At 46.9% G+C, this 24,193-nt stretch overlaps 1 protein-coding gene across 2 annotated transcripts in view; it reads left to right on the top strand.

Moving 5' to 3' along the window:
- PRKN (parkin RBR E3 ubiquitin protein ligase) overlaps positions 1-23,969 on the top strand; it is a 1,123,097-nt gene extending 1,099,128 nt beyond the window's left edge. For both annotated transcript variants that reach the window (XM_033103449.1, XM_033103448.1), the window contains exons 11-12: positions 15,619-15,736; positions 21,675-23,969. In XM_033103449.1, coding sequence (XP_032959340.1) covers positions 15,619-15,736; positions 21,675-21,787 — 231 coding nt within the window. In that variant the 3' untranslated portion in view covers positions 21,788-23,969. The remainder of the gene's footprint in view (positions 1-15,618; positions 15,737-21,674) is intronic.
- The last annotated feature ends 224 nt before the right edge of the window (positions 23,970-24,193 follow it).

Raw genomic sequence — 24,193 nt, 5'->3', positions numbered from 1 at the left:
TGTGCCCATCCCTGCCTGCCAAGCTCCTACTCAAGACCCAGATATGTCACCTCCTCCATGAAGCCATCTGCCCACCCCACTACCTCCTCTAAGCTCTCTGACAACTATATATACCTCCATTATGCATTCATCACTCTAAAATGTTGCTTCCCTATCTCTTCGCTAAAATTCTGAGCTTTGTTGACGCAAGGTTTGTACCTGTTTTATGTTTATAACTCCCAGTGCCGAGCACATAGCAGGTACTCATTATATGTAGTCAAATGAATGACAACCCCCTCTTTCATCTCCATATCTCACTCCTTACCGTGAAGCTGGGAAAGCACGAAGAATGGGTGGGGAGGAGTAGCCCGAGATGGTGACATAGGAGGCTCCTGAGTTTCTCTCCTCGCACAGACACATTGAAAGTGCAGTTACGCACAGAGCAATGCCCTTGGAAAGAGAGATCCAGAAACTAGCTGAGTGACCAACACATCAGATGATTGAGAAAATACCCACATTGAAATGGGAAGGAAAGGCTGAGACACACTTTCCCCATAAACCCCATCTCCAGCACTGCACCATACATGTGGGCGGGAACCCCTGAGACCGGAGGCCAAACAAGTCCAGGGCTCGTGCTGCCATCACCACTCAGCCAATAGACCGACACGGGAGTTGGGTCATAGAATAAGCGTTTATTATCAGAGCACCTGGTGGTGAGAGGAGACAGTGGGTTAACACCTCCAAAAACTGCCTTAACATCCTTAGACTAGCCTGGGATATTTAAGGGAACATCTGGGAGTTCCTCCAGAGGCTATGTGACGGTTCCGGGGGTCTGCATGGAGCCTCCCCTCTGGCAATGTGGCTCTCTAAAGTGGTCACCAAACCAGGAGCAGTGATGACAGTAACCTGGAAAGAATGCGAGGCCATAAAGATTGTGATCAATGTGGGGGAGAGCGGGACATTGTGACTAGTAAGCGAGCATAAGTTTCAGGGTAATTATCTAAAGCAGGGAACTGGGACAGGGGACATCCTAAGCTCATACCACACGGAGGGTGTTGATCAATTAATTGTTAAGCTGTAGGGCAGGGAGAGGCGAGGCCAGGGCCATTGCAAGGCCTCTTTTGTGGGGGTCCCAACCGGGCCCTGTTTTACCCCCAACTCCCAGATTCTCCTGGAGGAGCGGAGGGGTTGGACCCCAGCTATCAACACACCCAGAGGGACTGGCTCTGAAAATGCCTACCTCTGAAAACCAACAGGACTTGTGTCCATACGACCCACAGACTACAGCAAACAAAAAGCGGTTCTCATCGGGTGCAGAGCTTAGCACAGAGGGAGCAGGAAAAATTGCCCATCCCACAGTTTTCCCATGAGAGAGGTTTATGTACATACTTTCAAAGCTGCTGACTGAGAGCCAGGCTTCTAATTTAGCAAGCCTAGCAGCTGGATGTGATCCTCCCCAGAGATCAGGGAAGCCAGAGGACACCGCAGCCACCTTCTCCCTCCAGCACACTACACGTCGTCAGTATTTTCCCAGATGGAGATTGTACACATGTCAGCACCCTGGCCTTAATGGCAGCCACCCAAGTGACAGGTCTCCAGTTGCCTGGTTATAAAAGTCAAAGAGGCTTCGATTCATGAGTCCAGTTGGACTATAGCAAACAAAGAAGCAATTCTAAACTAGCTGTCAACCTAGGGCTTGGCACAGAAGGTGCAGGCAAAAAAATGTCTATCTCCCATCTTTCCCTGTAAAGGGTTTATCTAAATACTTTCAAAGGGCCAGGCTTCTAATTTAGCATGTCTTTAGGGGCTGCCTGCCATCCTCCCCAGGGACCATGGAAGCCAGCAGACAACCTTTTCCCACCTGTTATTGGAGTCCACTCCAATAATAAAACCATGTCACCAGTATGTCCCAAAAGGAGCTTTTATACGTATCTGGCACCTCAGCTTTTACTGCTGCCACCTAAAGAATGGGCCCCTGGATCACTTGGCCCTAATAGCCAAAGGGGTTTGCATTCCTGAATCCCACAAGACAGTAGCAAACAAAAAAACAGTTCTTAATGGGTGCAGGACCACCACCACCACCACCCATGTCTGTACACCTGTGCCAAGTGGAAAGGGGGCAGGCAAAAATGTCCATCTTCCAGTCACTCCCTGGAAGGGACCTAACTACATACTTTTGCATCTGTTGCCTGAGGGTCTGGCTTCTAATCAGCCTGCATCTAAGGGCTGGATGCAATTCTCCCCTTTGAGACAGTGACAGGTCTTGGCACACTCTCACCTACTGGGAGCTACTGAGCGTAAAGAAGGAGGCGTGGACAACCACAAAAGTTTAAGAGACAACCAGTAGCTCACTTGGGCTGATTTAATGAAACTCATCTCCTACACTAGATCATCCTGTCAAAACTGGAAGAGGTGGCTGTTTCATCTAATGCACAGAAACCAAAACAAAGACACACAAAAAATGAAGAAATAAAGGGATATGTTCAACAACAAAAAAATGTTAAATCTACAGAAACACATCTTAATGAAATGGAAATAAGTGGTTTACCTGAGAGAGTTCAAAATAAGACATAAGTATACTCACCAAGGTCAGGAGAGCAATGCTGAACAAAGTGGTAATATCAACAAATAGAAAATATTAAAAATTACCAAACAGAACTCACAGAGTAGAAGAATACAATAACTAAACAACAACAAAAAAGTAATAAAAGTTCAGCAACAAACTAGATCAAGCAGAAGAAGGCATCAGTGAACTCAAAGACAGGGCAGTGGAATTCATCCGAGCCCAGAAGCAAAAAGAAAACAGATTGAATATGAGTAAAGATAGCATAAGGAACATCATTAAAATAGACTAGTCTATGCATTATAGAAGTCCAAAAAGGAGACGAAAGAAAGGGCCAAAAGCTAGTCAAAGAAATAATGACTGAAAACTTCGCAAACCTGGGGAAAGAAATGGACATCCACATCCAGGAAGCCCAAAATGCACCCAAAAAAATGAATCCAAGAAGACCCATACTGGGACACATTAGAATTAAATTATCAATGTTAAAGACAAGAAAGACTCTTTTTCTAGAAATAACTTTCGAGTATTTATCATTTTGGTGCCCTGATCTTGGACTTCCCAGCCTCCAGAACTGTGAAAAATAACTTTCTATTGTTTATAAGTCACTCCGTCTGTTATGTTTGTTTATAGCAGCCCGAGGAGACTAGACACATGCTGAGCAAACTCAACTGTGGACCCAGCTTCAATCAGAAAACAGCTCCCGTCCCCATGGTGCCAGAGTTGTGAGCCAAGGGAGAGGCACTCAAGGCACAGTAGTGGGTAACATGGGGGTCTCAGCCACCTAATTTTGCACCTGACTCCTGCCCTATGTCCCTACTTGTGCCTGACGCTGGATGTGCCACTGCCATCCTATGCAGTACTGCGGCTGATGCCCCAGTTCTACAGGCTCAGGACCACACCAGGAGCTTTTTTTCAGACGGTGCACAACTGTCAGCTGCAGAACCCTAGACATCATCATTGTGATTCTCTAATTGGCTTATAGAAAACCCCAGGTGAGGTCTTTTCCCACCACAGACATCGTGAATACCATGGAGTCTGCCTTCGTATGTCCCTAGAGACAGGGCTCTTGCACTGCAGCCTGACCCTTCTGCCCAGCCCCGAGCATCTCGGGACCCCACTCAAAGCGTCTAGTGCTCATCTCCCACTAGTAATGGCCTCGTCCTTGGTAACCAGCTGGCTGGTCTCCAACTCGATCCTCCATTTGAGAGTTTGCATCCTAGAACTACTCCTGGTTCCATCTGCTATAGATCAGGTTCCCAGGGAAACAGCCTCTGAGTCTTGCAAGTGTTTCCCTGGGAACTCTGAGTCTTGGAGGGGGTGATGCTCTCAGGAACAACCCCTTAGGAAGAGAAGGAAGCAGGACTGAGCAGAGGGAGACATTGAACTGTGATGCAGTTGTAACAGAAGATGGGGCAGGGGGCCTGGAGCCGGGGGACCCTGGGCACTGGGATGGCCCTTGAGTGTTGTCTCACCTTGAAGCACAGGGGCTACAGGGTGGCCCTTAGCATGCATCCATTGGTCTTCGGATGTGGGTTGTAACCTCCACGATGGGCTGTAACTCTGACTTAGGGAAAGTCCTGGGCAGCATGCCAGCGGAGATCCATCAGCAGCCAAAATTCCCAGCAGTGGGGAAAACCCATACCTCAGTGCCAGGGTGGGGTAGGGCTGGGTGCAAAAGAGACTCTGCCAGAATCAAGACTTGAGAGAAACATCGGGGTGCTGGCAGCTGCATCGGGGGGTTCAGAGAGGTGGTGGTGTGAGGCGGGATCCACGGACCTTGGCAATGATTAGGAGGCAGGATGAGAGAAGTGATGAGTTAAGGTCAATGCTCGAATTTCTAACGTGGGTGGATGGTGGTGCCATTCCCTGGAAGTGGAAACACCGGAACTGTGCAGGGTGTTCAGGGAGAGACAACAGGTTCGCTCTGGGCATCTCAGCAAAAATGTTCAATGGGCAAATGAATGGAGGCACCGACCACCCCACAGGGGACGTCCCAGCTGGAGCTGATGACCAAGGCACAGACTGACAATCTCCAGTGGATGGCTCCTTATCGGTGACCCCTCCCCCGCCCTCTCAGGTCTGTAGCCAGAGGCTGGGAGGCATGCCTCCCCTGGTGACAGAGAGGCTGGATTCCTGCATATATTTGCCTCTGTATCTCTTCCTGCAGTTATCTCTGGGCCATTTACTGCTGTTGCACACAAGTGCAGCCCCAGAACTGGGAGACGGGGGAAATTTATTATTCCTGGAGTCCTAGGTGCCCAGTTATTTGGGAGTGTAGTTCCTGAATCACTTGCTGGTTTAAGTAAAGCAGCTTTATTGATGCCGCTGCACTTCAGTCTCTGGCCCTGGACACGTAGTTCAGTGGACGTGCAGACAGACGGAATGACTGTGATAGATCGCCAGTAAATGCAGGTGTGTCCTCTGCTCATCGTTCCGTTGCAAGAAGCTGAGTGAGTGTGAGACGAGACCAGGCCCCACAGTGCATTTCTAAAGCACTTAGGCGGTGGGGAAGATTGGCTCTGGGGGAGCAGAAACGACCCTGGCTGGTACCCAAAAGCACTGCTAATGACTTCCTCCACATCCGGGCACGTCACTCAAACTCTTACAGCATGTTTCCTCACCTGCCACAAGGGGCCAGTGAGAGCTACTGAGCTATAAAGAATAAAATTAGAATTATGCGAAGGCTTTTATAAGTTGTAAAGTACTGCGAAATGGTAAAACTTTGGGGTTTGGGTCTTTTAAGGCTGCATGCTAAAAGTGTCAAGTATTATAGAGAGAAAATGAAAGGCAACATTGAAAGATAAATGAAGGCACACTTCCGTGAGTGCACACACACACACACACACACACACACAATCAAATGTATCAGGAGGCAGACCCTTACCACACAGACCCAGGTCTCTGTTTCTCCAAGAACCCTTCCTTACCTTCAGTTTTCTTCTCTTCTGGGGCTGTCACTCCACAGAGAGCCAGCCCTGAGACCTCACTGCCGCTCTTCCCTGAGGCTCAGCCTGTCTCCCACAGGGCTCCTCCCCTCTTAGAAGCCTCTAGGGCCCCACAAGTTCACGCTGGCCTGGTGTCCACACTGAGGGCCACTGTCTTCCAGGTCCCCTGAGCTCACTTACCTCGGCTCCGGCCAGAGCTCATCCCTGACCCCCTCCCAGACACCATCCAGCATCCCTCACCATCCTCCCCACTGCACCTGTGACTTCAGGATCCACAGGGGTTTTAGGAATCCTAGCCACTTGCTAGAAAAGGGCTAAATGTGAATTCCTCGCCTGAGTTTGCAATTCTATATCCTGTATTCTAGACTCAGAAGCAAGCTGCTAGAGCCACTCGGTAATGTGGGGGGTATTTCTACAGAAACTTGTTATCACACACCCACCTACATACCACACACACACACACACACACACACACACACACACACACACACACACACACGAGTGTTTTCTCCCGGCTCAGGGAAAGCACGCCTGGAAATTCTCTGCATTTCCTCTCAGAGCAGGAAAAGGGAAAACATCTGCTGCTGAGCGCCTCTGCTTCACCAGATGGCGCTAAGTCCTTAAGGGAAGTAATATGCGAGCTCAGACAATTAAGTTCATGAACTTGTTGCAAGGATGTTGCTAACCATTTTTAATATCAGAGGGATTATTCATTATGAATTTGTACCAACTGGACAAGCAGTTAACCAAGTTTACTATTTGGAAGTACTGAAAAGGCTGCGTGAAAAGGTTAGACAACTTGAACTTTTCGCCAACAGGTCATGGCTGTTGCATCACATGGCACCGTCTGTGAGGGAGTTTTTAGCCAGCAAACAAATAACTGTATTGGAACACCCTCCCTACTCACCCGGTCTGGCCCCCCAGTGACTTCTTTCTTTACCTGAAGATAAAGGAAATACTGAAAGGAAGACATTTTGATGACATTCAGGACATCAAGTGTAATATGATGACAGCTCTGATGGCCATTCCAGAAAAAGAGTTCCAAAATTGCTTTGAAGGGTGGACTAGACACTGGTGTCAGTGCATAGCTTCCCAAGGGGAGTGCTTCGAAGGTGACCATAGTGATATTCAGCAATGAGGTGGGTAGCACTTTTTCTAGGATGAGTTCATGAAGGTGATTGTAGATGTCGTATTTTGCCAGAGGCAGTGGCTGCAAGTAAAATGACCTGGGGAAGAAAGGCGAGTTCGTCACTTTCAACTGACAACGGACAGTACAATGAAATTCCTCTTTCCGCAGGATCAGCGTTTCTGGGAGAAGTGCAGATTTGAAGAACTAAGAACTGGGTCCTGGCAGCTATAAATCCTTTGTTCATTAATTGATTTAAAATGGGGTCGTGGGGTATATGTATCGTCATCTGTATGAGGGCTCTCAGACCATTTGTGGAGAGAAGGGTTCTCTGCTCTCTGGCGTTAGCTCCTCTCCAATGAAGCAGCTGCCCAAGCGAGCGAGAGGACACGTGGAGCACATTTAAACTGATCACTGTTGTTTTCACATTTAATTCCTTCAGCAAAAACTAATTGCACGTCTCTTATCTGCCCAGCCTTGTTCTGTGAGGAATGCAAGGCAAGTGGAATGGTTTAGAAGTCAAAGATCTGGTCTTGAAAAATGAGTCTCAGCCATGACTAGCTGTGATGGTTATTTTTTTGTGTCAACTTGGCTAGGCTCTGTTGTCCAGTTGTTTTGGCAAACACTAGTGTAGGTGAGGCTGTGAAGGAATTTGTAGATGTGACCAACATCTCCAATCAATGACATTAAGTGAAAGAGATTATCCAGGATGTGAGTGGGCCTCACCCAATCGGTTGAAGGCCTTAAGAGTCTAGCGGGAGGTTTCCCAGATAAGAGGTAGCTCTGTCTCAAGACAATCACATAGAAACCCTGGCTGAGTGACCAGACTGCCCGCCTGCCCTACGGATTTTGGACTTACCAACTCCCACCATCCCAAGAGCCAATTCCTTACAAGAGGTCCATATGTTTTACACATACGTCTCTATGTCCTATTGGTGCTCTCTCTGGAGAGCCCTGACAGAGGCACTAGCTCTAGTGATCCTTAAGTTAATTGTGTAACCTCTGAAAGCCACGTTTTTCTCCTCTGTAATATGAGATGGAAAACTCCAAAAGATTTAACGAAACGATGCGTGCCTAGCGCCTAGCTCAGAGCCTGGCACCCAGAGTGTGAGCTGAACAAGGTGTTCCTTCCTCGCGAATCCTCATCCCATATACACGTGTCCCCCAGGATCACGGAAGCCTGGAGGACTAGACATACACACTCGAGACAACCCGTGCTAGAAGAACACACACACACACACACACACACACACACAAAATCCATTCTAGCTGTGTTCACACAGTGTATACAAACCTGCCAGCACGGCTTTTCAAAGAGTAGTCCACAGCCTAGCTGCACAAGCATCCCTGGGGAACGTGTTAAATCACAAATTCCTGCCCCCCCCTCCCGCCCCCAGACCCACTGATTCAGAAAGTGGGTGGGGGCCGGTGGGGGTTCTGCAGCAACTTGTGTTTGAACAAGCCCTCCAGACACTAACACACACCCATTGTTCTGTTACCATGTAAGCACCCCAGGCAGGGGGTTTTGTTTGTGGTTTGTTTGCCATCTCGTTTGTTTACTAGAGTATCCCTAGCACCTAGAACAGTGCCTGCCCGTCATAGGCACCCAACACATTTGTTGAATGAATGGATTTCTGTGCCAGTCCTAGCAAAAACAATAGTCTGCTTTGTACCAAAATAGCTACACTTTACACAAAGGATAAGCTTTGTTCTCTGCTCTGGCTTCCTCTTTGCCTTAGAGGTGCTTTTGGATTCAACGTCCTGTCTATGTGGATCATTTTAGTAATTACCGACCTAAGCAAGCCATGAACGAGAGCTCTGCATTATCACAAATACAGGTTAGCTGATCTTCCTTGCTCAAGCGCAGATTTTCCCCAGGCATCAATTTGTGACAATAGTTGAACATGAAGCACTTTAAAATTCCCATAAATAATGGCTGTTAACAATCTTGCTACTTAATATCTGCATGGTTCCATTACACCATCAATCTCAAAATAGGCTAATAGATATTATGTAACTTCCTTTTCCCCTCTATGAAGCCGTTAAGACAATCTAATCCAACCGTGGTGCTTGGTACACATTGCTCTAGTAACAGCAATTTCCACTGTCATTGTCATTACCAAAAACAGTCTCCCAAATTACATCCAAAAGCAAGGCTGGGAAGTTTAGAACTCAGCAGAGAGAGTATAGCCCAACAGCCCACCCAGCCCTTGGAAACCTACTCCATTACTTTATAGCACTCGGATTTTCTTTCTAAAGATGATACGTAGATAGATAGATAGATAGATAGATAGATAGATAGATAGATAGATAGATAGATAGATAGATAGATAGATAGATAGATATGATAAGATAAGATAGATAATTCTCCAAAAAGAGAGAGTAATAATTTCAAGAGTGTGAGAACAAAACTTGGTGACATCTTCGTGCCCGAAAGGTGATGGAGTGTTGTGACTCACAAGCAGTGACCTTGGACTAGAACATCCATTTGTTTGACTTTGCTGTGACTCTGGGAAAATTGAGAAAGCTCCTATCTGAGGAGGTGGGAGTTTTCAGTAGTTCCGTGGCGAGTGAGTGTTATCTGGGCATTCAGTTTGGATGGACAAGGTGACACTTCAGAGTTGGTGTTCACCTAAAAACATTCACATCTGAATTAAGCCAACTACATTTTCAGTGATGAATGGCAATGTGATTTCTTTTTGGAAAATAGATGTAAACTGACTTTAGAATTAGGATATACTTGTCCAATTATTGGCTAAATCGATGTCACGAATAAATTTCCTAAAGCAGAGAAGATACCATGTATGTGAATAGCCCTTCAAGTTGGTCTTACTGGCTTGTATATGAAAGTGTCTCGTAGGCACAGGTTTTAAAACCTCTTTGAGGACACTTTGATTTATCTGTGTTTTTTAAAGGAGACTTAACGGCCAATCTAGGCCTTCAGTGGTCTTTTCAGTTTATACACATGCCATAGTCTAATCGTCCCATCTCTGTAAGTCAGAGATGGCTGTGATGATGAAGATGACAAAACAATGATTGTTATCACAGAAAACACGAACTTAGCATTCAGGGTACAGCAGGCTCTGGGCTGAGCTCTTTGCCTGTTCATCCCACTGACTCACAGCCACCCTTGGGAGGTAAGTGCTGTACCCTTGACACTTACAGATGAGCAGGGACTGTCCATGGTACACAGCAAGCAAAGGCTGAAGCTGGGAGTTAAACCAGCACCAGGGCTCCAAGCTGGGCACCGACCTGCTTCTCGTGCTACAGACACCTCTCAATGTCCGGAACAATTAGCTCTGTCTAGGCCAAAACCCTGGGCCCTTCTTGAGCTATCATGTCAATACTTGACCTTGCTGAAGCACTTTGAAGCTATGTAGGAAAGCATAGGAAACTGCTGTTTTTCGCCGTCAGATGTGCGGGAAGAGACGCTTGTCCCGTTGCACGCCCACCCCCCACCACTCCTCCCGGTGGGCGAGCAGGGAGCAGGCGCAGGGGTCTGCACAGTTGGCCCGATTGTGACCTCGCCATACGTGAGCCCCAGTGAGTCACACGCAGGGCGGTGATGCTGAGTCATAGGAAGAAAGCCCTTCCCTTCTGGCAGCAGGAGAACAAGGCATCACCTTACAGCTTGATGACTGAAGCCATCACAGAGTGTTTATCCACCTAAACGTGTGCTTCTTCAGCCCGAGTGAGTGTGGGGGTTCCCAAAACCCCGGAGCCTTTTCACAATTCAAATTTCTGGACCCCACCCCAGACCTACTGAATCCAAATTTCTAGGGTGTGACCATGAGAATCAGTATTTTTAAAAAATCCCTAGGCATCCTGAAGCAGTGGGCACCTATCCCTTGCTTGCAATTATTCCAGAAGGATTTGAACATCAGTAAAAGGATGATCGTAACAAATGCTAAGCAAAGATCTCAGTGGAAACGGCTTGATGACAGCCCCTTTCCCCTGGGAATTGACAGTCAGAGGTCTAAAACAAAGTCGCGTTGGCCCAGACAGCCGACTAACAAGCTGTTCCAGAACTGTGTTCCTTGGTGCTCCAATGTCAGTCAGACCCGCAGCAGTGATGTGTGTCCCTAGCTGTCCTCTCCCACATGGATCCAAGAGGGTGAAGCTAGGAAGGAACAAAAGTAATGTTGCTGCACGGGCAGGGGCTTCCTGAGGGCCCTCCCGGTGCTCTTGGTGGCTCTGTTCTGCCAAGGAGGAAGGAAGACCACAGGTGTTGGGAGCAGGGAGACAATCAGAGATGAAAAGACGCTGGCTTTGGCGATGGGCGTCTCCCTCGTGTCCTTTCTGACAGTTTCAGTAGGTCAGGTGGGAGGAAGCAAGAGCCAGCCAGGTAGCAGTGACCGCAGATGGCAGGAGAGCGGGCAAGGAGAGCTAGACTGAAGGTGTCAGGCTGCTGGCACGGGAAGCTGGACAGTGAGGGCTCGTGGCGACGGCAGAGGAAGCAAAGGTTTCCCCCCACTGCCTCTTGGCCGCGACTTGATGCAGAACTGCTCCCTGAGATTGGCTGCCCTCAACCCCTCCATCCCCAAAGTGAAACAAATAAATCATAGTAGCAACGGTGTGGGGTCTGAAATCAGACCCCACAGGTCTAGATTCTGATGCCGCTGCTCACAGACCCTGTGACCTCGGCCTCGCTCGGAAGCCTCTCAAAGCTGTGGTGTCTTCTGCCAACACAGTTGATAACAAAACCTACCTTTCTGGGAGGCTCCAATTACTAAAGAAATCATCCAGGTCCCTGACACAGACTGTTTCTTCTTCAAACCGTTCGGCCCTCGCTCTGCACTGCTCACCGCAGACGCCAACACACAGCTTGGCAGGGGGCACAGCACGACTCGCAGACAGTTTTGTGTTAGCCCACCCTGCAGTCTTCCTCGTCAGATCAGTGAGGAAACCAGCAAATGGGCAAGAGAGCTGGGTCCGTGAGCATTTGGGGAACAGGATACAGTATCATTTACTGGGAAAATACACTTACGTATGGTTTCTAAGTTCCGTACAGAACTGGTTCATGCTCTACGGGGCAATCAAACCGTATCTTTTAGGGAAATACTCTCTACCACTAAAAAGAACATTCACAATTTTCCACAAGTTAACCTCTAAGCTGTCAAGGCTGTAAAATGCCTTGTAATCAGTTGGGGGTGACTAGTCAGAGTTACCTCCCTTGGGAGAGAGTTGGACGACGGTCAGGCAGACTCACCAGACACTTCTCTAGCGTGGTACTAGGAAGCGTTTCACACATCCACCGCTGTGCCTTATTTCTCCGGCTTTGGGGAGTTTCTCCTGCCCCAAGCTTTCTCATCTTGTCTCTGACGTCTAAAGGTGGGCATCTCCACGAGGGTCTGTCCTTGGCGTTCTTGTTCGGTCGCGTGTGCTCCAGCCAGCACCTTTGTCACTTCCCTGCACCCCCGTCCCCAGGGTTCCTTCCCACGTGTTTAACTGCCCCCTGGGCATCTCCATCGGGCTGTTCAGCCGGTGACTGGGCACAGCCCACGCCCACAGCTCATGCTTTCCGCCCACCACCTCTTCTTCCCACGCATCACCCCTTAACTTGTCAGGTGTCCCCACTCGGCCACAGGGTCTCACCGCCCAGGCTCCGGTGAGTGACGCCTGCCCCCGTGCTACTTCATGCTTCACTCCCCACTGGCTCCCAAGTGATCAATTGAGGAGGGAACACAGAGGGTTAGGGACCAAACAGACTGATGTCTGTGTTACCAGCCACGTGACCTTGGGGGGTGGGGCGCGACATAACCACCTCAAGCCTCTTTTTCTCGTCTGCGGAATAAGGAGAGCATATTACATAGTATATGCTCGAGGTTATTACAAGGATTAAAGGTGACAGATATAAAGCGTCTGGCACATACGCGGTTCTCAATAAATGGCACCTCTTATAATAAAAACAGCCTGTGGTTTAAGACCCTTTGCAATCTGCCCACAACTTACTTTGTTCTCTTTGGTTCTTCACCTATGACATGATGTCTGTGACCTCTTTTCTATCACTGCAGCGTTCCCTGACCCTCTTGGCAGTTTCCACACGATGCATGGGGCCACTCACGAACTTGTGCCTGCCGTCCTGCCTTGTACACTCATGAATGTTGCTTTATCATTCATCATGTGCCCGGTGTATGGTCATGCCATTCTCGCTGTCAAAAGTGGTCCTTTTACCTCCCTTTATTCATTCAAGTGCTATCCATCTTTTGAGAAAACACCTGCCCAAATACCGCCTTCCATCCAGTCTCTCCTGATCATGTTTTAATAACTATATTTCAAGATAGTTGGCATCCTTTGAATTTTATATTTTGCACTTTAAAACATTCTGAGGAGAAGTTCAGAGACCACCCAGTGATTCATGGCACAAAAAAGAAAAGTTAGGGACCACAGTCTAGATCAAGGAGCAGTGTGGTAGGTCCCTCGATCGGTGCCTGCACCCATCCAGGATTGTTAGGTGTATAGACCTGGGAGAAATTGCACTTAGCACACAGTGTGCTGTATTGCTGAGAAGCGCACTTTGAAATTAATTTTCAGTAGGTAAAATTATATATTTCTCTGATCTAAATGCCCAAGTTAAGAGCACACGTGAATCTGAGCTGACTGGAAGACAATAAGCTTAGGATAGAAACCCACTCACGGAATCTTACGATGGTTCTAACCACAGCTTTATCACTGGGCTCTCAGCCACAGGGCTCCTTGTGTTGTCCCTGAGCCACAGGAAGTTCTCAGTGACCTGTGGTTGCTTCTTAGCCCTTAAACTGACTCTGCTTTATCTAACAAAGTATTCAAACATCACATGACACCCTCTGTGTTATAAAGGAAACTTCCTTTGTGAAAGGGATGGCCAATTAACAGAAAGAAATTTGTTTCACCCCAATGACAGATGCCCCTCACCTGCCTGTCCCCCCTGGTTCACGGGTCCCATTCCAGCCGGCTGTCAAGTCAGGGCCGGTGTGGGGGTGCCAGTCACTCGTTCACTCAGCTAAATTGTGCTGGGTGCCTCCTAGGCACCAGACGCTATGCCAGACACAGGAGACACGAGGACGACGCAGACGTACTCTTGGCCCTGGGAATTCCCTTTCTATCGGAAATACCAGAAACACAAATGCTAATCCCTATTTAAAAAAAAAAAAAAAGTGAAATGCTGAAACTTAGGTATAAACACAGTTATTTACCTCATAATACTTCGTTCTTGAAGACTGAAGCCCTCGAACATTTCAAAAGTATGTAGAATCTAAAGATGAAATGATACAAGTGATTCATCTTTGAGGTGAGGGATTCTACGCAGCAGGTGCCTCACTGCATTGGCCACCGGAGGACGACCCCCCTTGAGGTGGTCGTTTCCCAGCAGAGCGTTCACTCTCATCATCCAGAAAACCTGCTCAGAGGCCGTGGTCAAAGCACCGTGCTGGGGGCTAGAACCCAGGCGAGAGCATCTCTGGGTTGGGTTTCCATCCTTCAGGTTTTGCAGATTTTGTATTTGATTGGCACTGACGCTGCTCTTTGTGGAGTGAGCGCCCCTGGACCTGGCCCGTGGCCTTCTCACTACTCAGAGGCCTCATTTGCAAAATACGTGTGACATCTGTGCCCACTGATTTCTCGAGGTTAATTGTGCGGGGCAACTGAAATCATGGAAATCGAAGTGTGAAAGATAAGGTGTTATAAATGTGTACAGTATTATCAGTGTTGTTACTAGAGTAATATCAGAATATTAGAACATTTCATGGTATTCGATTTCTGCGCTAAATTATATTTCAAGTTGTTTTCAGTAGTTTCTGAACCTAAAAATATCTCTGGGAATGTTTTGAAAGACGTCTTACAAGTTAATGGAATGATTTGCATGCTCGCATTAATTTTAAAGCATAGAAGAAAAAACTGTTAAATACGATAGAGGACAAGACAGAGGGGTTCCGTTTGGATTAACATTCTGAAATGTATTTCTAGACCACAGGGTTCCTGTATTGAATCCCCAAATGTGCCAGTTATTTTTCTGCACATGTCACTTAGTATTGAAGCAAGTGGAGAGACAGCCGTGTCTGAACGCTTAGGCGGGTACAGAATGACTATCTGCAGAGGCTGCTCTGAAACCCCTCTTCTTTTTATGGGAAGAGCCAGGGGTGGTTTCGTCCTCTGACATGACACGAGAGCACGCTGTGTTATAGTTCCTGAGGTAATTCATATTATCACTCACCAGCATGTGTCAGATACTCGTTCTAAGTCTTGAAAAAAAATTAACCCACTTCATCCTTGACGCCCCCAAGGCACTAGGCATTTTTTATTTCCATCTGTGAGAGGAGAACTTTCTGAGAGCTTAAGGAATTTTGCATTCCTGGGGGGATGGCGGGGTCTGTGATCTGAACCCAGGCAGCTGGCAGCTCAGCCCACAGTCTTGACCTCTGGCTACTCCCAAGTCCCATTGTCACCTTCTCTGTCACATCCACTTCTTTCCTTGTTCCTGCTTCTGTCCGTTCTGTGACAACATTTGGAGTCTCCCACTTTCCCAGTGCAAGAATGAAGGATAACAAGATGTAGAAGACAGTTTAAAAGCAAAGATTCTGGTGTCACACAGACTCTCCTACTTACTAGCTTTGTGCAATTGTTTAACTTATCTAATTCTCCATGTAAAAGAAAAAAAAACAAACACAAAAAAACACGAATATACTCACCTGAGGAAGCCTGTAACAAGTGTATAAGAGCATTTATCACCTTGCCTGCCTATTAAGCACCCAGTTGGTGTTGTTTATTACAATTATTCAAAACAACAAAAGAGGAGACCTCGTACTGTAAAACTGAGCACTCTTTTCTTAGCTTGTAAGTGCAGGCCGCCTGTGCCAAGAAAACCATGTTCTGTGCGTGTCCAGCCCCATCCACCACTTGTCAAGGAAGTTTATGTTTGAGCTTCTTGCCTGAGGGCAGCTCCATCTCTAAGAATTTCCTGTACCGGTGCTTCCATCCCAGTACAGTGATGTGAACGAACTTCAACTCCTGTGTCTCTGTTTACCCAGGCCTACAGAGTGGATGAGGAGGCAGCAGAGCGAGCTCGCTGGGAAGAGTCTTCCAAAGAAACAATCAAGAAAACCACCAAGCCCTGTCCTCGTTGCCACGTGCCAGTGGAGAAAAACGGTGAGTCTGAGGACTTGATGAGCTCTTCTTGGAGAGCGTTAGCTGCGTGCTTGTAACAGTCAGGCACGCGAGGAGGGTTTTATAACCGGGCAGCTCAGCTCGGGGCTTTGGAGCCATCTGGCCAGACTTTGGGTCTCAGCTCTCCCACGTCAGCCTTCTGAATCTCCTACGCTGCAAGTCCTCATCTGTGTGATTGCCTCGTTATTACTTATTGTTAATAATACTAGACACAGTGCATCTGATAAGTTGTCCACTACTGTAACCAAAAAACAGAAAAGAAAGGATGCTAGGGACACTTCCAAGTCCCGTATTTCCTGAATGTTCTCCTAGTGTCCAGAGATGCTAGGTGGGGAAAGGAGATATCACCATGTCCAATCAATTTGGCAAGTGGCTCCTTCTATAGCCCCTTCTTGGATACTAGCAAAAAAGAAACTAACTTGCATTGCGCACTTACTGCATGCTTGTTCTAAGCTCTCTACAAGTGTCAGGTGATTCAACCCTCGCAGAAGTCACATGGGGAAGCTACTACTGCCCCATTCACAAGGTACAGCAGCGGATTAAAGCAGTTCAGAAATCTGTTTGATTTTGTTTAACCAATTGGTTTCCTTTTTTTTCTTTTTTCATGACCCAGTGATTTGCATCCCATTAAGCACTGGGACCCACTCTGGGCTTTGGCTTCTCTGTCCCTGTCGTGGGAGAGTTAGTGCCTAGGACACTCAGCTCCTTCATTAAAATACCCTTTACATGAACGTGTTTCCCAATAGGGCTTTTTCTTTATCCTTCTACCAACTGCTCTCTAAATGTTGAGACTGTGAAGTGACAACTTGAAGGTACCTCTGGATTAAATGACATTGACTGTAGTCCAAGTCTTCCAGGAACCCACGTACACGTCCGACGGTGGGGTTCCAGGCTTAGAAATGCCGGCACCCATATTGGAGTGGTTCCCCCTAAGGACGCATCTCACAGGAGGCCCAGGCTCCCTTCCTCACACATGCAGTCACATGTCCTCCTCCTCCTCATGAATGCTGGGTCTGCCGCGGCTGTGGGGAGACTGGCGAGAGCTCGCAGGCAGAAGGACTGCCCTCCCAGCTCCTGCCTTAATAGACATGTGGCCCGTGTCACATGTGAAGGACAGAGAGACGCGCTCGGCTCTGTGCTGATGCGTCCGTGCTGGTGCCGTGGTTTTCCCTTCACCCCAGTGCTGCTCTGATGGCTACACTGCGTGGCTCTCCCCAGCTCTGTGGCCTGATCTGAAGTCTCACTCTATATTCAGAGTGTCCTTTGTGCTGCCCCTTTCACAGTGACCCTCGTACCTCTCAGCAGCCAGCGGGGCACCTGCTGCCATCCGCCCTGGACGTGCCAACTAGTTTAGAGCCATAACACAGCCCAGTGCCCAGAGTTCTTTCTAAATGTGAAACACGTGTGCATGTTTGAGGTGGAAGCAGCAGCCTGTGACAGATGGGAAATAAAGCGAAGCACCCGGTACAGCTTTTCCCACGTTCTCCTCACTGAGCCTGAAGGGCACCCTGGTTTGCAGGCTGCTAAGAGCTGGCTTCTGTGGAGTGAGCTAGCAGTCCCATCATGGGCACTCCAGTCTCTCTTTCCTCAGCGATGTCCCTTAGGAAGTCTTCCTTATTACAGACCAGGGTGCCAATGCATCCCAGAGCAGCAGGCATGGCAGGTTCCTTAGCTCTGAGCGAATTGTCCCCACCCCCCAGGAAAAAATTGACCCCTGAGTTATTGCTACCCCTGTGCATCCTGGAGTGCTCCTAAAAAGGCAAAGGGGTGGCGTGCACCTCTACAGAGAAGACATCAGTGAGTCAGAGGAAAGAGTTTTCTAGCCCTCACGGACTGAGCAGCACTGCATGGGCAACGGGAAGTGACAACAGGCAAAGGCCCGTCAGAGGAGAGGGTGTGCACTGTTGGTAAACACAGGACGGAGTTCCATGCCACAGCTGTTTAGAGAAGGCAAATGGCATCATGAGAGACCATTAGGCTGTCCTCAAGAGTCACGAAACTTGTCTGTCTATGCCCTGGGCCCAGAAGAGTGCCTGGCAAATATTTTGGGATTAAAAAGTAGCTAGTAAAGGAGATAGGCACATACATAGATATTTTGATGAAATATGGGTAGAGAAAGCAAACTAGTAAAGACCAAACGATGTAGGAATATTTCTGTGAGTCCCCAAATGAGGTAGGGGACTTTTAGTCAGTGAGTGAGTGAGTGCTGGATCATGTTTTATAAGACCAAGGAATGGAAACAAGGAATGGACCCAGGAGAAGCAAAGAGTTGTAAAAGAGGATAGTTTTTTGAAAGCAAAGGGTCAGACCTCCCAAACCGGAGGGAGTCTTGAGTGGGGTTCCCAGTGACTGAGGCAAAAGTTCTTACTTTTAAACCTTCCCTTGCCTGTTTGTGGAAGGGGAGCTGGTGCCTTTTAATGGAATTCCTCTACCAGGTTTGTTCTGTTTGCCCATCCTGAAGGGATTAGCAAAACAACCCATTTCTATCTATCAGATCTGTTCAGTTTGTCAGGCCAAAAGGGATTTATGAGATAATTTATTAGCCTCAAGGCACTGTTACATTTTGTCCTAAGCGAAGGAGTTAGTTCAGAACCTGAAGTTTCAGGATATGGCTGTCTTTTGTTTATTCTACCAGCGACTTTCCTGTCTGCCTAACAACATGCTAACTAACCTGTCTCACAAAGACCTGGGGGTTAAGATATGGCTTCTTGGAAGAGTCAGTGAGCTGATATTTGAAGGACAGGGGAAATTAGCCAGTCAAGGAAGTGGGAGGGGAGCCCCTAGGCAGAGGGCACGTACAAAGGCAAGGAGTGTAACCAGGGGTGTGTGAGTGTGTGTGCGGGAAGCCCAGCTGTTTGGAGTCCTAGAAGAGGCTTGGCAGGAGCTTACGCTACGTGGTGGGTACGACAGAAAGTGTAGCGCCCTGAGTGGTGTGAGGCGTTTGGACTTGACTGTAAGACAAGGTGCCCTCCCAGGGTGTGAAACAGGGAGATGCTGTGGTCAGAAATGCCTCTGCTTCCGACCACACCAGCAGCTCTGGAAGGTGGAATTGAAGGAGAACCATGATGCATGGCTGTAGAAAAGTTTCTAACTCTGATTATTTCTTTGAAATATTGTGTGTGCTACAAATGCACAGCACTGATTTTCCACCGATAGATGTTTAAGCTGTGAACTGAACAGCTGAAACCTAAAGCTTATAACGATAGTCTACACTGTTTGAAAGTATATTCTACAACAAAGGTAGGCTCTATTAAGCGAGAATAGCTAATTTTGTTGTCTCGTTCGCAACCTGAGCTCGTAGCCCATCTCGTATTCAGCCCAATCCCCGAGAAGTAATTCCTCCATCAGCAAAGCTGCGATGATATGAAAATTATTTCCACTGTGAGCACAAGCTTAACCTTGGTACTTCCTCCCATAATCCCCTACAATCTTTGGAAGTTTCTTCCTTCTGTTGGGGAAGGAGCCAATTTACCTCCTCAACCCTTCTTTACTTCTCACGGCTGGACTAATATTAAAACAACAAAATCGACACAGTACTAGATTAACAGGAGACAACCCTGTTTAATGTATGCGAAAGGGAAATTCACAATATCATGCTCAGATCATAAAATGACGCTCAAAGAAATGACTGAACTAGGCACTTTTTGTACGTCTTAGACAAAGAAATGATAAATTTGTGACACATCAACAGGACAAAGACAGTGCTCATTAGAAAGGAGTCCAGGGAAGTTTGGGGCTTAGGTAATAAATCCGCAAAGTCTACAAGGTTTGCTTGTACATGCTTTCTTGACTCTGGATTTTTTACCTCTTGTGATAGACTGTCTCTCAGCCGTCAGGAGCAGGGAGGGCCCCTGTCATAGAGATTTATTTCCTGCATTTAGGGTGTCAGAGGAGCATCAGAGAGTTCCTTCCACGCCTGCTGCTTGTCAAGTGATTTCAATTCGGGATTTTTAGTGTGCCATGGTGAGGTATGTTGTGGAGACCTGCCCAGGCCTCAACGCTTCAGTTGCACCTCAAGCAGATGAGATTCTGGCTCCAGTCTCTGATCAGTACGTGTCTGCTGCCAGTTAAATTGCCTTCAGATTGTTCAGGAACTTCTCTCATTAAATATAATGAAGAGTGGCTGGCCCAAGCCATGGTGGTGACTGGGCACAGGCTGGACTTCTCCTGGCCTGAGTGTCGGTCAGTGGACAGAATTCTCTAAGAGGGAGGCCATCTTTTTCCACTGAAATATCCACCAATGAGTGTGAAGTTGTCGGCAGCTTCTTGCTCACATTTACTGTTAAGCTGGCAAAGCTTTTAGGATTCACGTCCCTGATGCTTCCCCATTTTATGGGCTCTAGCATATTGCCTTGTGTGTGTTAAGCCACAGAAGGGGAGTGAATATCCTCTCTTCCTGTTTCCTTTCTCCTACTGTGCCATTGTGATTCTAGTTTCTGTACTAAAATCTTATTTGTAATGCCAGTGGTCCATATCCATTAAGATTCTGAACCTTTCATCAGCATCACTTTAATATTTCATTGAACTTCAATGCATTGGTTAAGAATTTTTTATGATATTCCAGAAAAATTTAAGTGATTCTAGTGTTACATTTTTATTGTACTATTTACATCAGAAGTATACAATCATTAAATGTGTTGAAAATTACACAGTCTTGTAATTGTGTAATCCTAAATGAGCAATATTAAGATCCAAGCATCGTAAGTGAGTTTTCCCCTTTATTTTCCACATATTTATAAATTTTACATGATCTTTAAAACAAACCAAAAAGAAGTAGAAAGCTATGGGATTTCAAATGTCCTTAAGTTATCCTAAAACAAATGCCTTTAGTTACCTATCCATAGGTATTTTAAATCAGAGGTTCTCATGCCAGGTTTTTAATAATAAAACCTGGGGCAGTACTGAAGCAATTACATGGAAAATTTGGCCAAGGGAAAAATGACTTAACAAGATAATTGGTAAAAGTGAATAATGGAGCACATTCAGTGTTATGTAGTATTCAAGCAAAGAAACTGCTTTTGCCTGAGTACCTGGAAAATTCCATCAGAAACAGTCCCCTGTATATGACTGCATACAAATAAGGTCCTCATCTCTTCCTGGCAGACTTGGTGTCTGAGCCCCAGAAGCAGATAAGGAATGTATTTAAGAAAAGGGAGGAGGAGAGGAGTTCCAAAATAAGTCCCCAAGGAAAGGACTCTTCATCTCGTGCTCAAAGACCCTGCTCTGTGACAAAAGGGACATTGGAACCACAGAGATCTTGGTTAAATCTCAGGCTACGCCATTTGAAAGTCCTTGACCTTAAGAAAATTCTACAACCAAGTAATGCCCTCATCTCGCAAGGTGCTTTTGAGGAGTAAATGAGATAACATATGCAGAGCACCGAGCATTATTCATTTGTTTCTTTCTGTCCATCTCATCTTAAATTACACTGTGCGTGCCATTAAGGAATGTATTCCCTATTAAACATTTTTATGCTTGTGGTCCTAACTCCTATTTTATGCATTTTGCCAAGCCAAGTCACACTAAAGAAATGATAAAAATGACTCACGTTATAGATGTACATTGTTATATGTTATATATTAAATGATTAAGTATATTAACGTATATTTAAAATATTAAACATATACTTAAGTAAGGAGTTGACATTGTGGGTGCCACACAAAGCGTTTGTCTCTGAATCCTACTTCAGGAGAAGTAAATAAGCTCCCATTTACACATACAACGTGTCCTCAACGAAAGTGGCCTTTCTTAGTGAATGCCTGTACTTGACAACCCCCTGTGTGCTTCCTGGTGTGTTTCTCTCCGTCCACATGCTGCGCTTGGATTGTCTGCACAACTCCCTTAGCAGTCGTTTCTAGGGCAGCGTGCTGCTGTGGGGACGCGTGTTTGCCAGCCTTTCACCTGAGTGCTTTGCCCACAGGAGGATGCATGCACATGAAGTGCCCGCAGCCCCAGTGCCAGCTCGAGTGGTGCTGGCAGTGTGGCTGCGAGTGGAACCGCGCCTGCATGGGGGCCCACTGGTTCGACGTGTAGCTGGAAGGACTGCGACGCTGCGTTCTCCGACATCCTGCCTGGAAACGTCCAGTGTCCTACTGTCATCTGCTAGTTTTGCTTTCTACACACACACACACACACACACACACACACACACACACACACACACCAAGTTCTTACCAAAATCACAGAAACAGTCACAAGAGAAGCTTCAGGGATCCCCTGTGGGATTCATTGCACCCATGGAAACAGCAGAGCTGAGTGTGAGAATAGCAAAAAGTGTTCTCAGGCCTCAGCGATCGGCAGAGAGCAGAGCACAGAGCAAATGCAGCTCTGTGACTCGTGGGTGTTGCCATTCGTGGGTGAATTCGAGACAGGCTGGGTAAGCACACACAGGGAGATTGCTCAGGTTTACTTTCCTGCATTTTACCTTCGGCAAATATTGAGCAGAAGCCATCGGTGCGGTGGGCAATAGTTTCAAGGGACTACAGTCAGTGGTTCTCTGTGAGACTGACGGCGGTGGGTTCTCAGAACTCTATTCCCCGCTTTTAGAGCAATGCTGTCAGTTACGTTTTCAGAGAGCATCAATTCCCAAAGAACCACAAGCAATAGTCAAAACTATGTGTTCAGCCCAAGAATTCTGTCTTTGTGTACTGTGTTGATGAAAGAGCAACTGTGCATAAATCAACCTGTCAACTAAGTGAGAAATTATGAAAGTTAATTCAAATGTTGAATGTTTCAATTGCACGGAAGGAATCAAAATGTAATGTACTTTCATTCCGCTTCATTATTTGCACCTTTAGAAAGACTGTGGCTTCACTGTACATTTACTGGAAAAGGTGCCTCTAAGGAGACACTTTTAGAATTGATTTCGTAATGATTCTCAGTGATTCTCAGGAGTGCAGGGTATTAAAACAGAATCTTCCAAGAAGGAGCGTTTCTAGGACGATGAAAACGAAACTGTGTCTGACTCTATCAGAAGGGTTTATGTTCTTCCTGCAGAACCACACTGTAACCCCACCTGCAAAACTGGGGGTTACTCCAAGGAATATTCTTTTCCCTGGGATGGTAAACTCAAACCAGATTATTTCCTCATGTTAACATGGATTGAATTGGATTGTTGATCACGTTTCCTTTTTTTTTTTTTTGATGCATTTGCAACACGTTCAAAAGGTGTGTGTACACTAAATGCAGCAAACTCGTTTTCTACAGCACAGTATGCAGCTGAAGAAGTATAACCACTGTCTTTTGTTCTCATTGTCTTCTCAGGAAAATAGTGACCATAATTAGGGCACAATGAGTTCACTAGCACATGGGGTCTCTTTGGGATTTAGGGACCCTGGAAATTATGAAATCGGGAGCAGGGCTTCTCTTTGTAGACGTACCACCAGAAATCCTTGCGGAGGAGAAAAATGATCTCAGAAAGTTTCCCAAGGACATCTGCCCCTCTTTCCCTAACTCCTCATCCAGGGACCGTCCTTCCTGCTCTCGCTCTTCCCACTGAGGTGCTGCACCTGGGACAGGATGCAAAGTGGCAGCCACATCAGCACCAACAGCCTCGTGTGGCTTCAGTGCATCCAGGTCACCCCCAGGCTGCCAGACTCCTGTCAGGAAGCCTACCGATTGTGCAGAGAAAACAGTCAGCCAAGGTTTGTGAGTGTAGTAAAAAGGAAGTTCACAGGTGTGAGCCACACGTCCCAATGGCCTGTGTCAGTGCTCAGTCTGGAACCACTCAGGGCCTCACTTACATTCCTGACAATCCCCATAAGTAGCAGCTCCTTGCACTGACCTGACGTGACAAACCAGAGGGCTCCCTCCATCACATGGAGCACCCAGCATTTCATATCCTCCATAGTTTCGGGGTTTAAGGAGGGAGGCCATTACCTCCCCCAGACCTGCATGTGTGCCGTGGCTGAAAAGTCGGCTCCCGTGCATTCAGGCACCATGAAGTCCCAGGTCTCTGCTCCTTTCCTGGTGGTCGTCTTTTTTCCCCCCAGAATAGAATACTTATTCTCAAAACAAAGTAAAGAGAAAACTGCCACTATAAATGAATGTGAATCACAAACCACTGTAAATGAACATGCTTGAGCATGAATGGTGTAACAACATGTGAACATGTCCAAAGAATAAAAATAGTCTTTACAGAAGAATCTTTATTTTTCTCTGAAATGTCTAAAGAAATGCTTGACAACTAGGCCTAAGGTTGTGCTCAAACTGTCAATAAAAGCATCAAAAGATCTTTTGAGTCCATCTTTGAAGACATATTTTCAATAAATGCCGATGGTGTGGGAGGGAAGCCCAGAGCACGTCACTCCATGAGCCTCCCTTGTGGCCTGAGAGGATCACCTGGTGATGCATTGGCCCTTTTTATCTCTAATCTGAGCTCCAGGGAACCCTGCTTGTTTTCTTTTGAAAATAGGGTCCTTTCTTAAGTGCTGTCAACAT

The sequence above is a fragment of the Rhinolophus ferrumequinum genome, chromosome 3 (genome assembly GCF_004115265.2).
Source record: "Rhinolophus ferrumequinum isolate MPI-CBG mRhiFer1 chromosome 3, mRhiFer1_v1.p, whole genome shotgun sequence".
Taxonomy (NCBI): Eukaryota; Metazoa; Chordata; class Mammalia; order Chiroptera; family Rhinolophidae; genus Rhinolophus; species Rhinolophus ferrumequinum.
The sequence above is the reverse complement of the archived record's forward strand: the minus strand, read 5'-3'. Positions and strand labels throughout refer to the sequence as shown.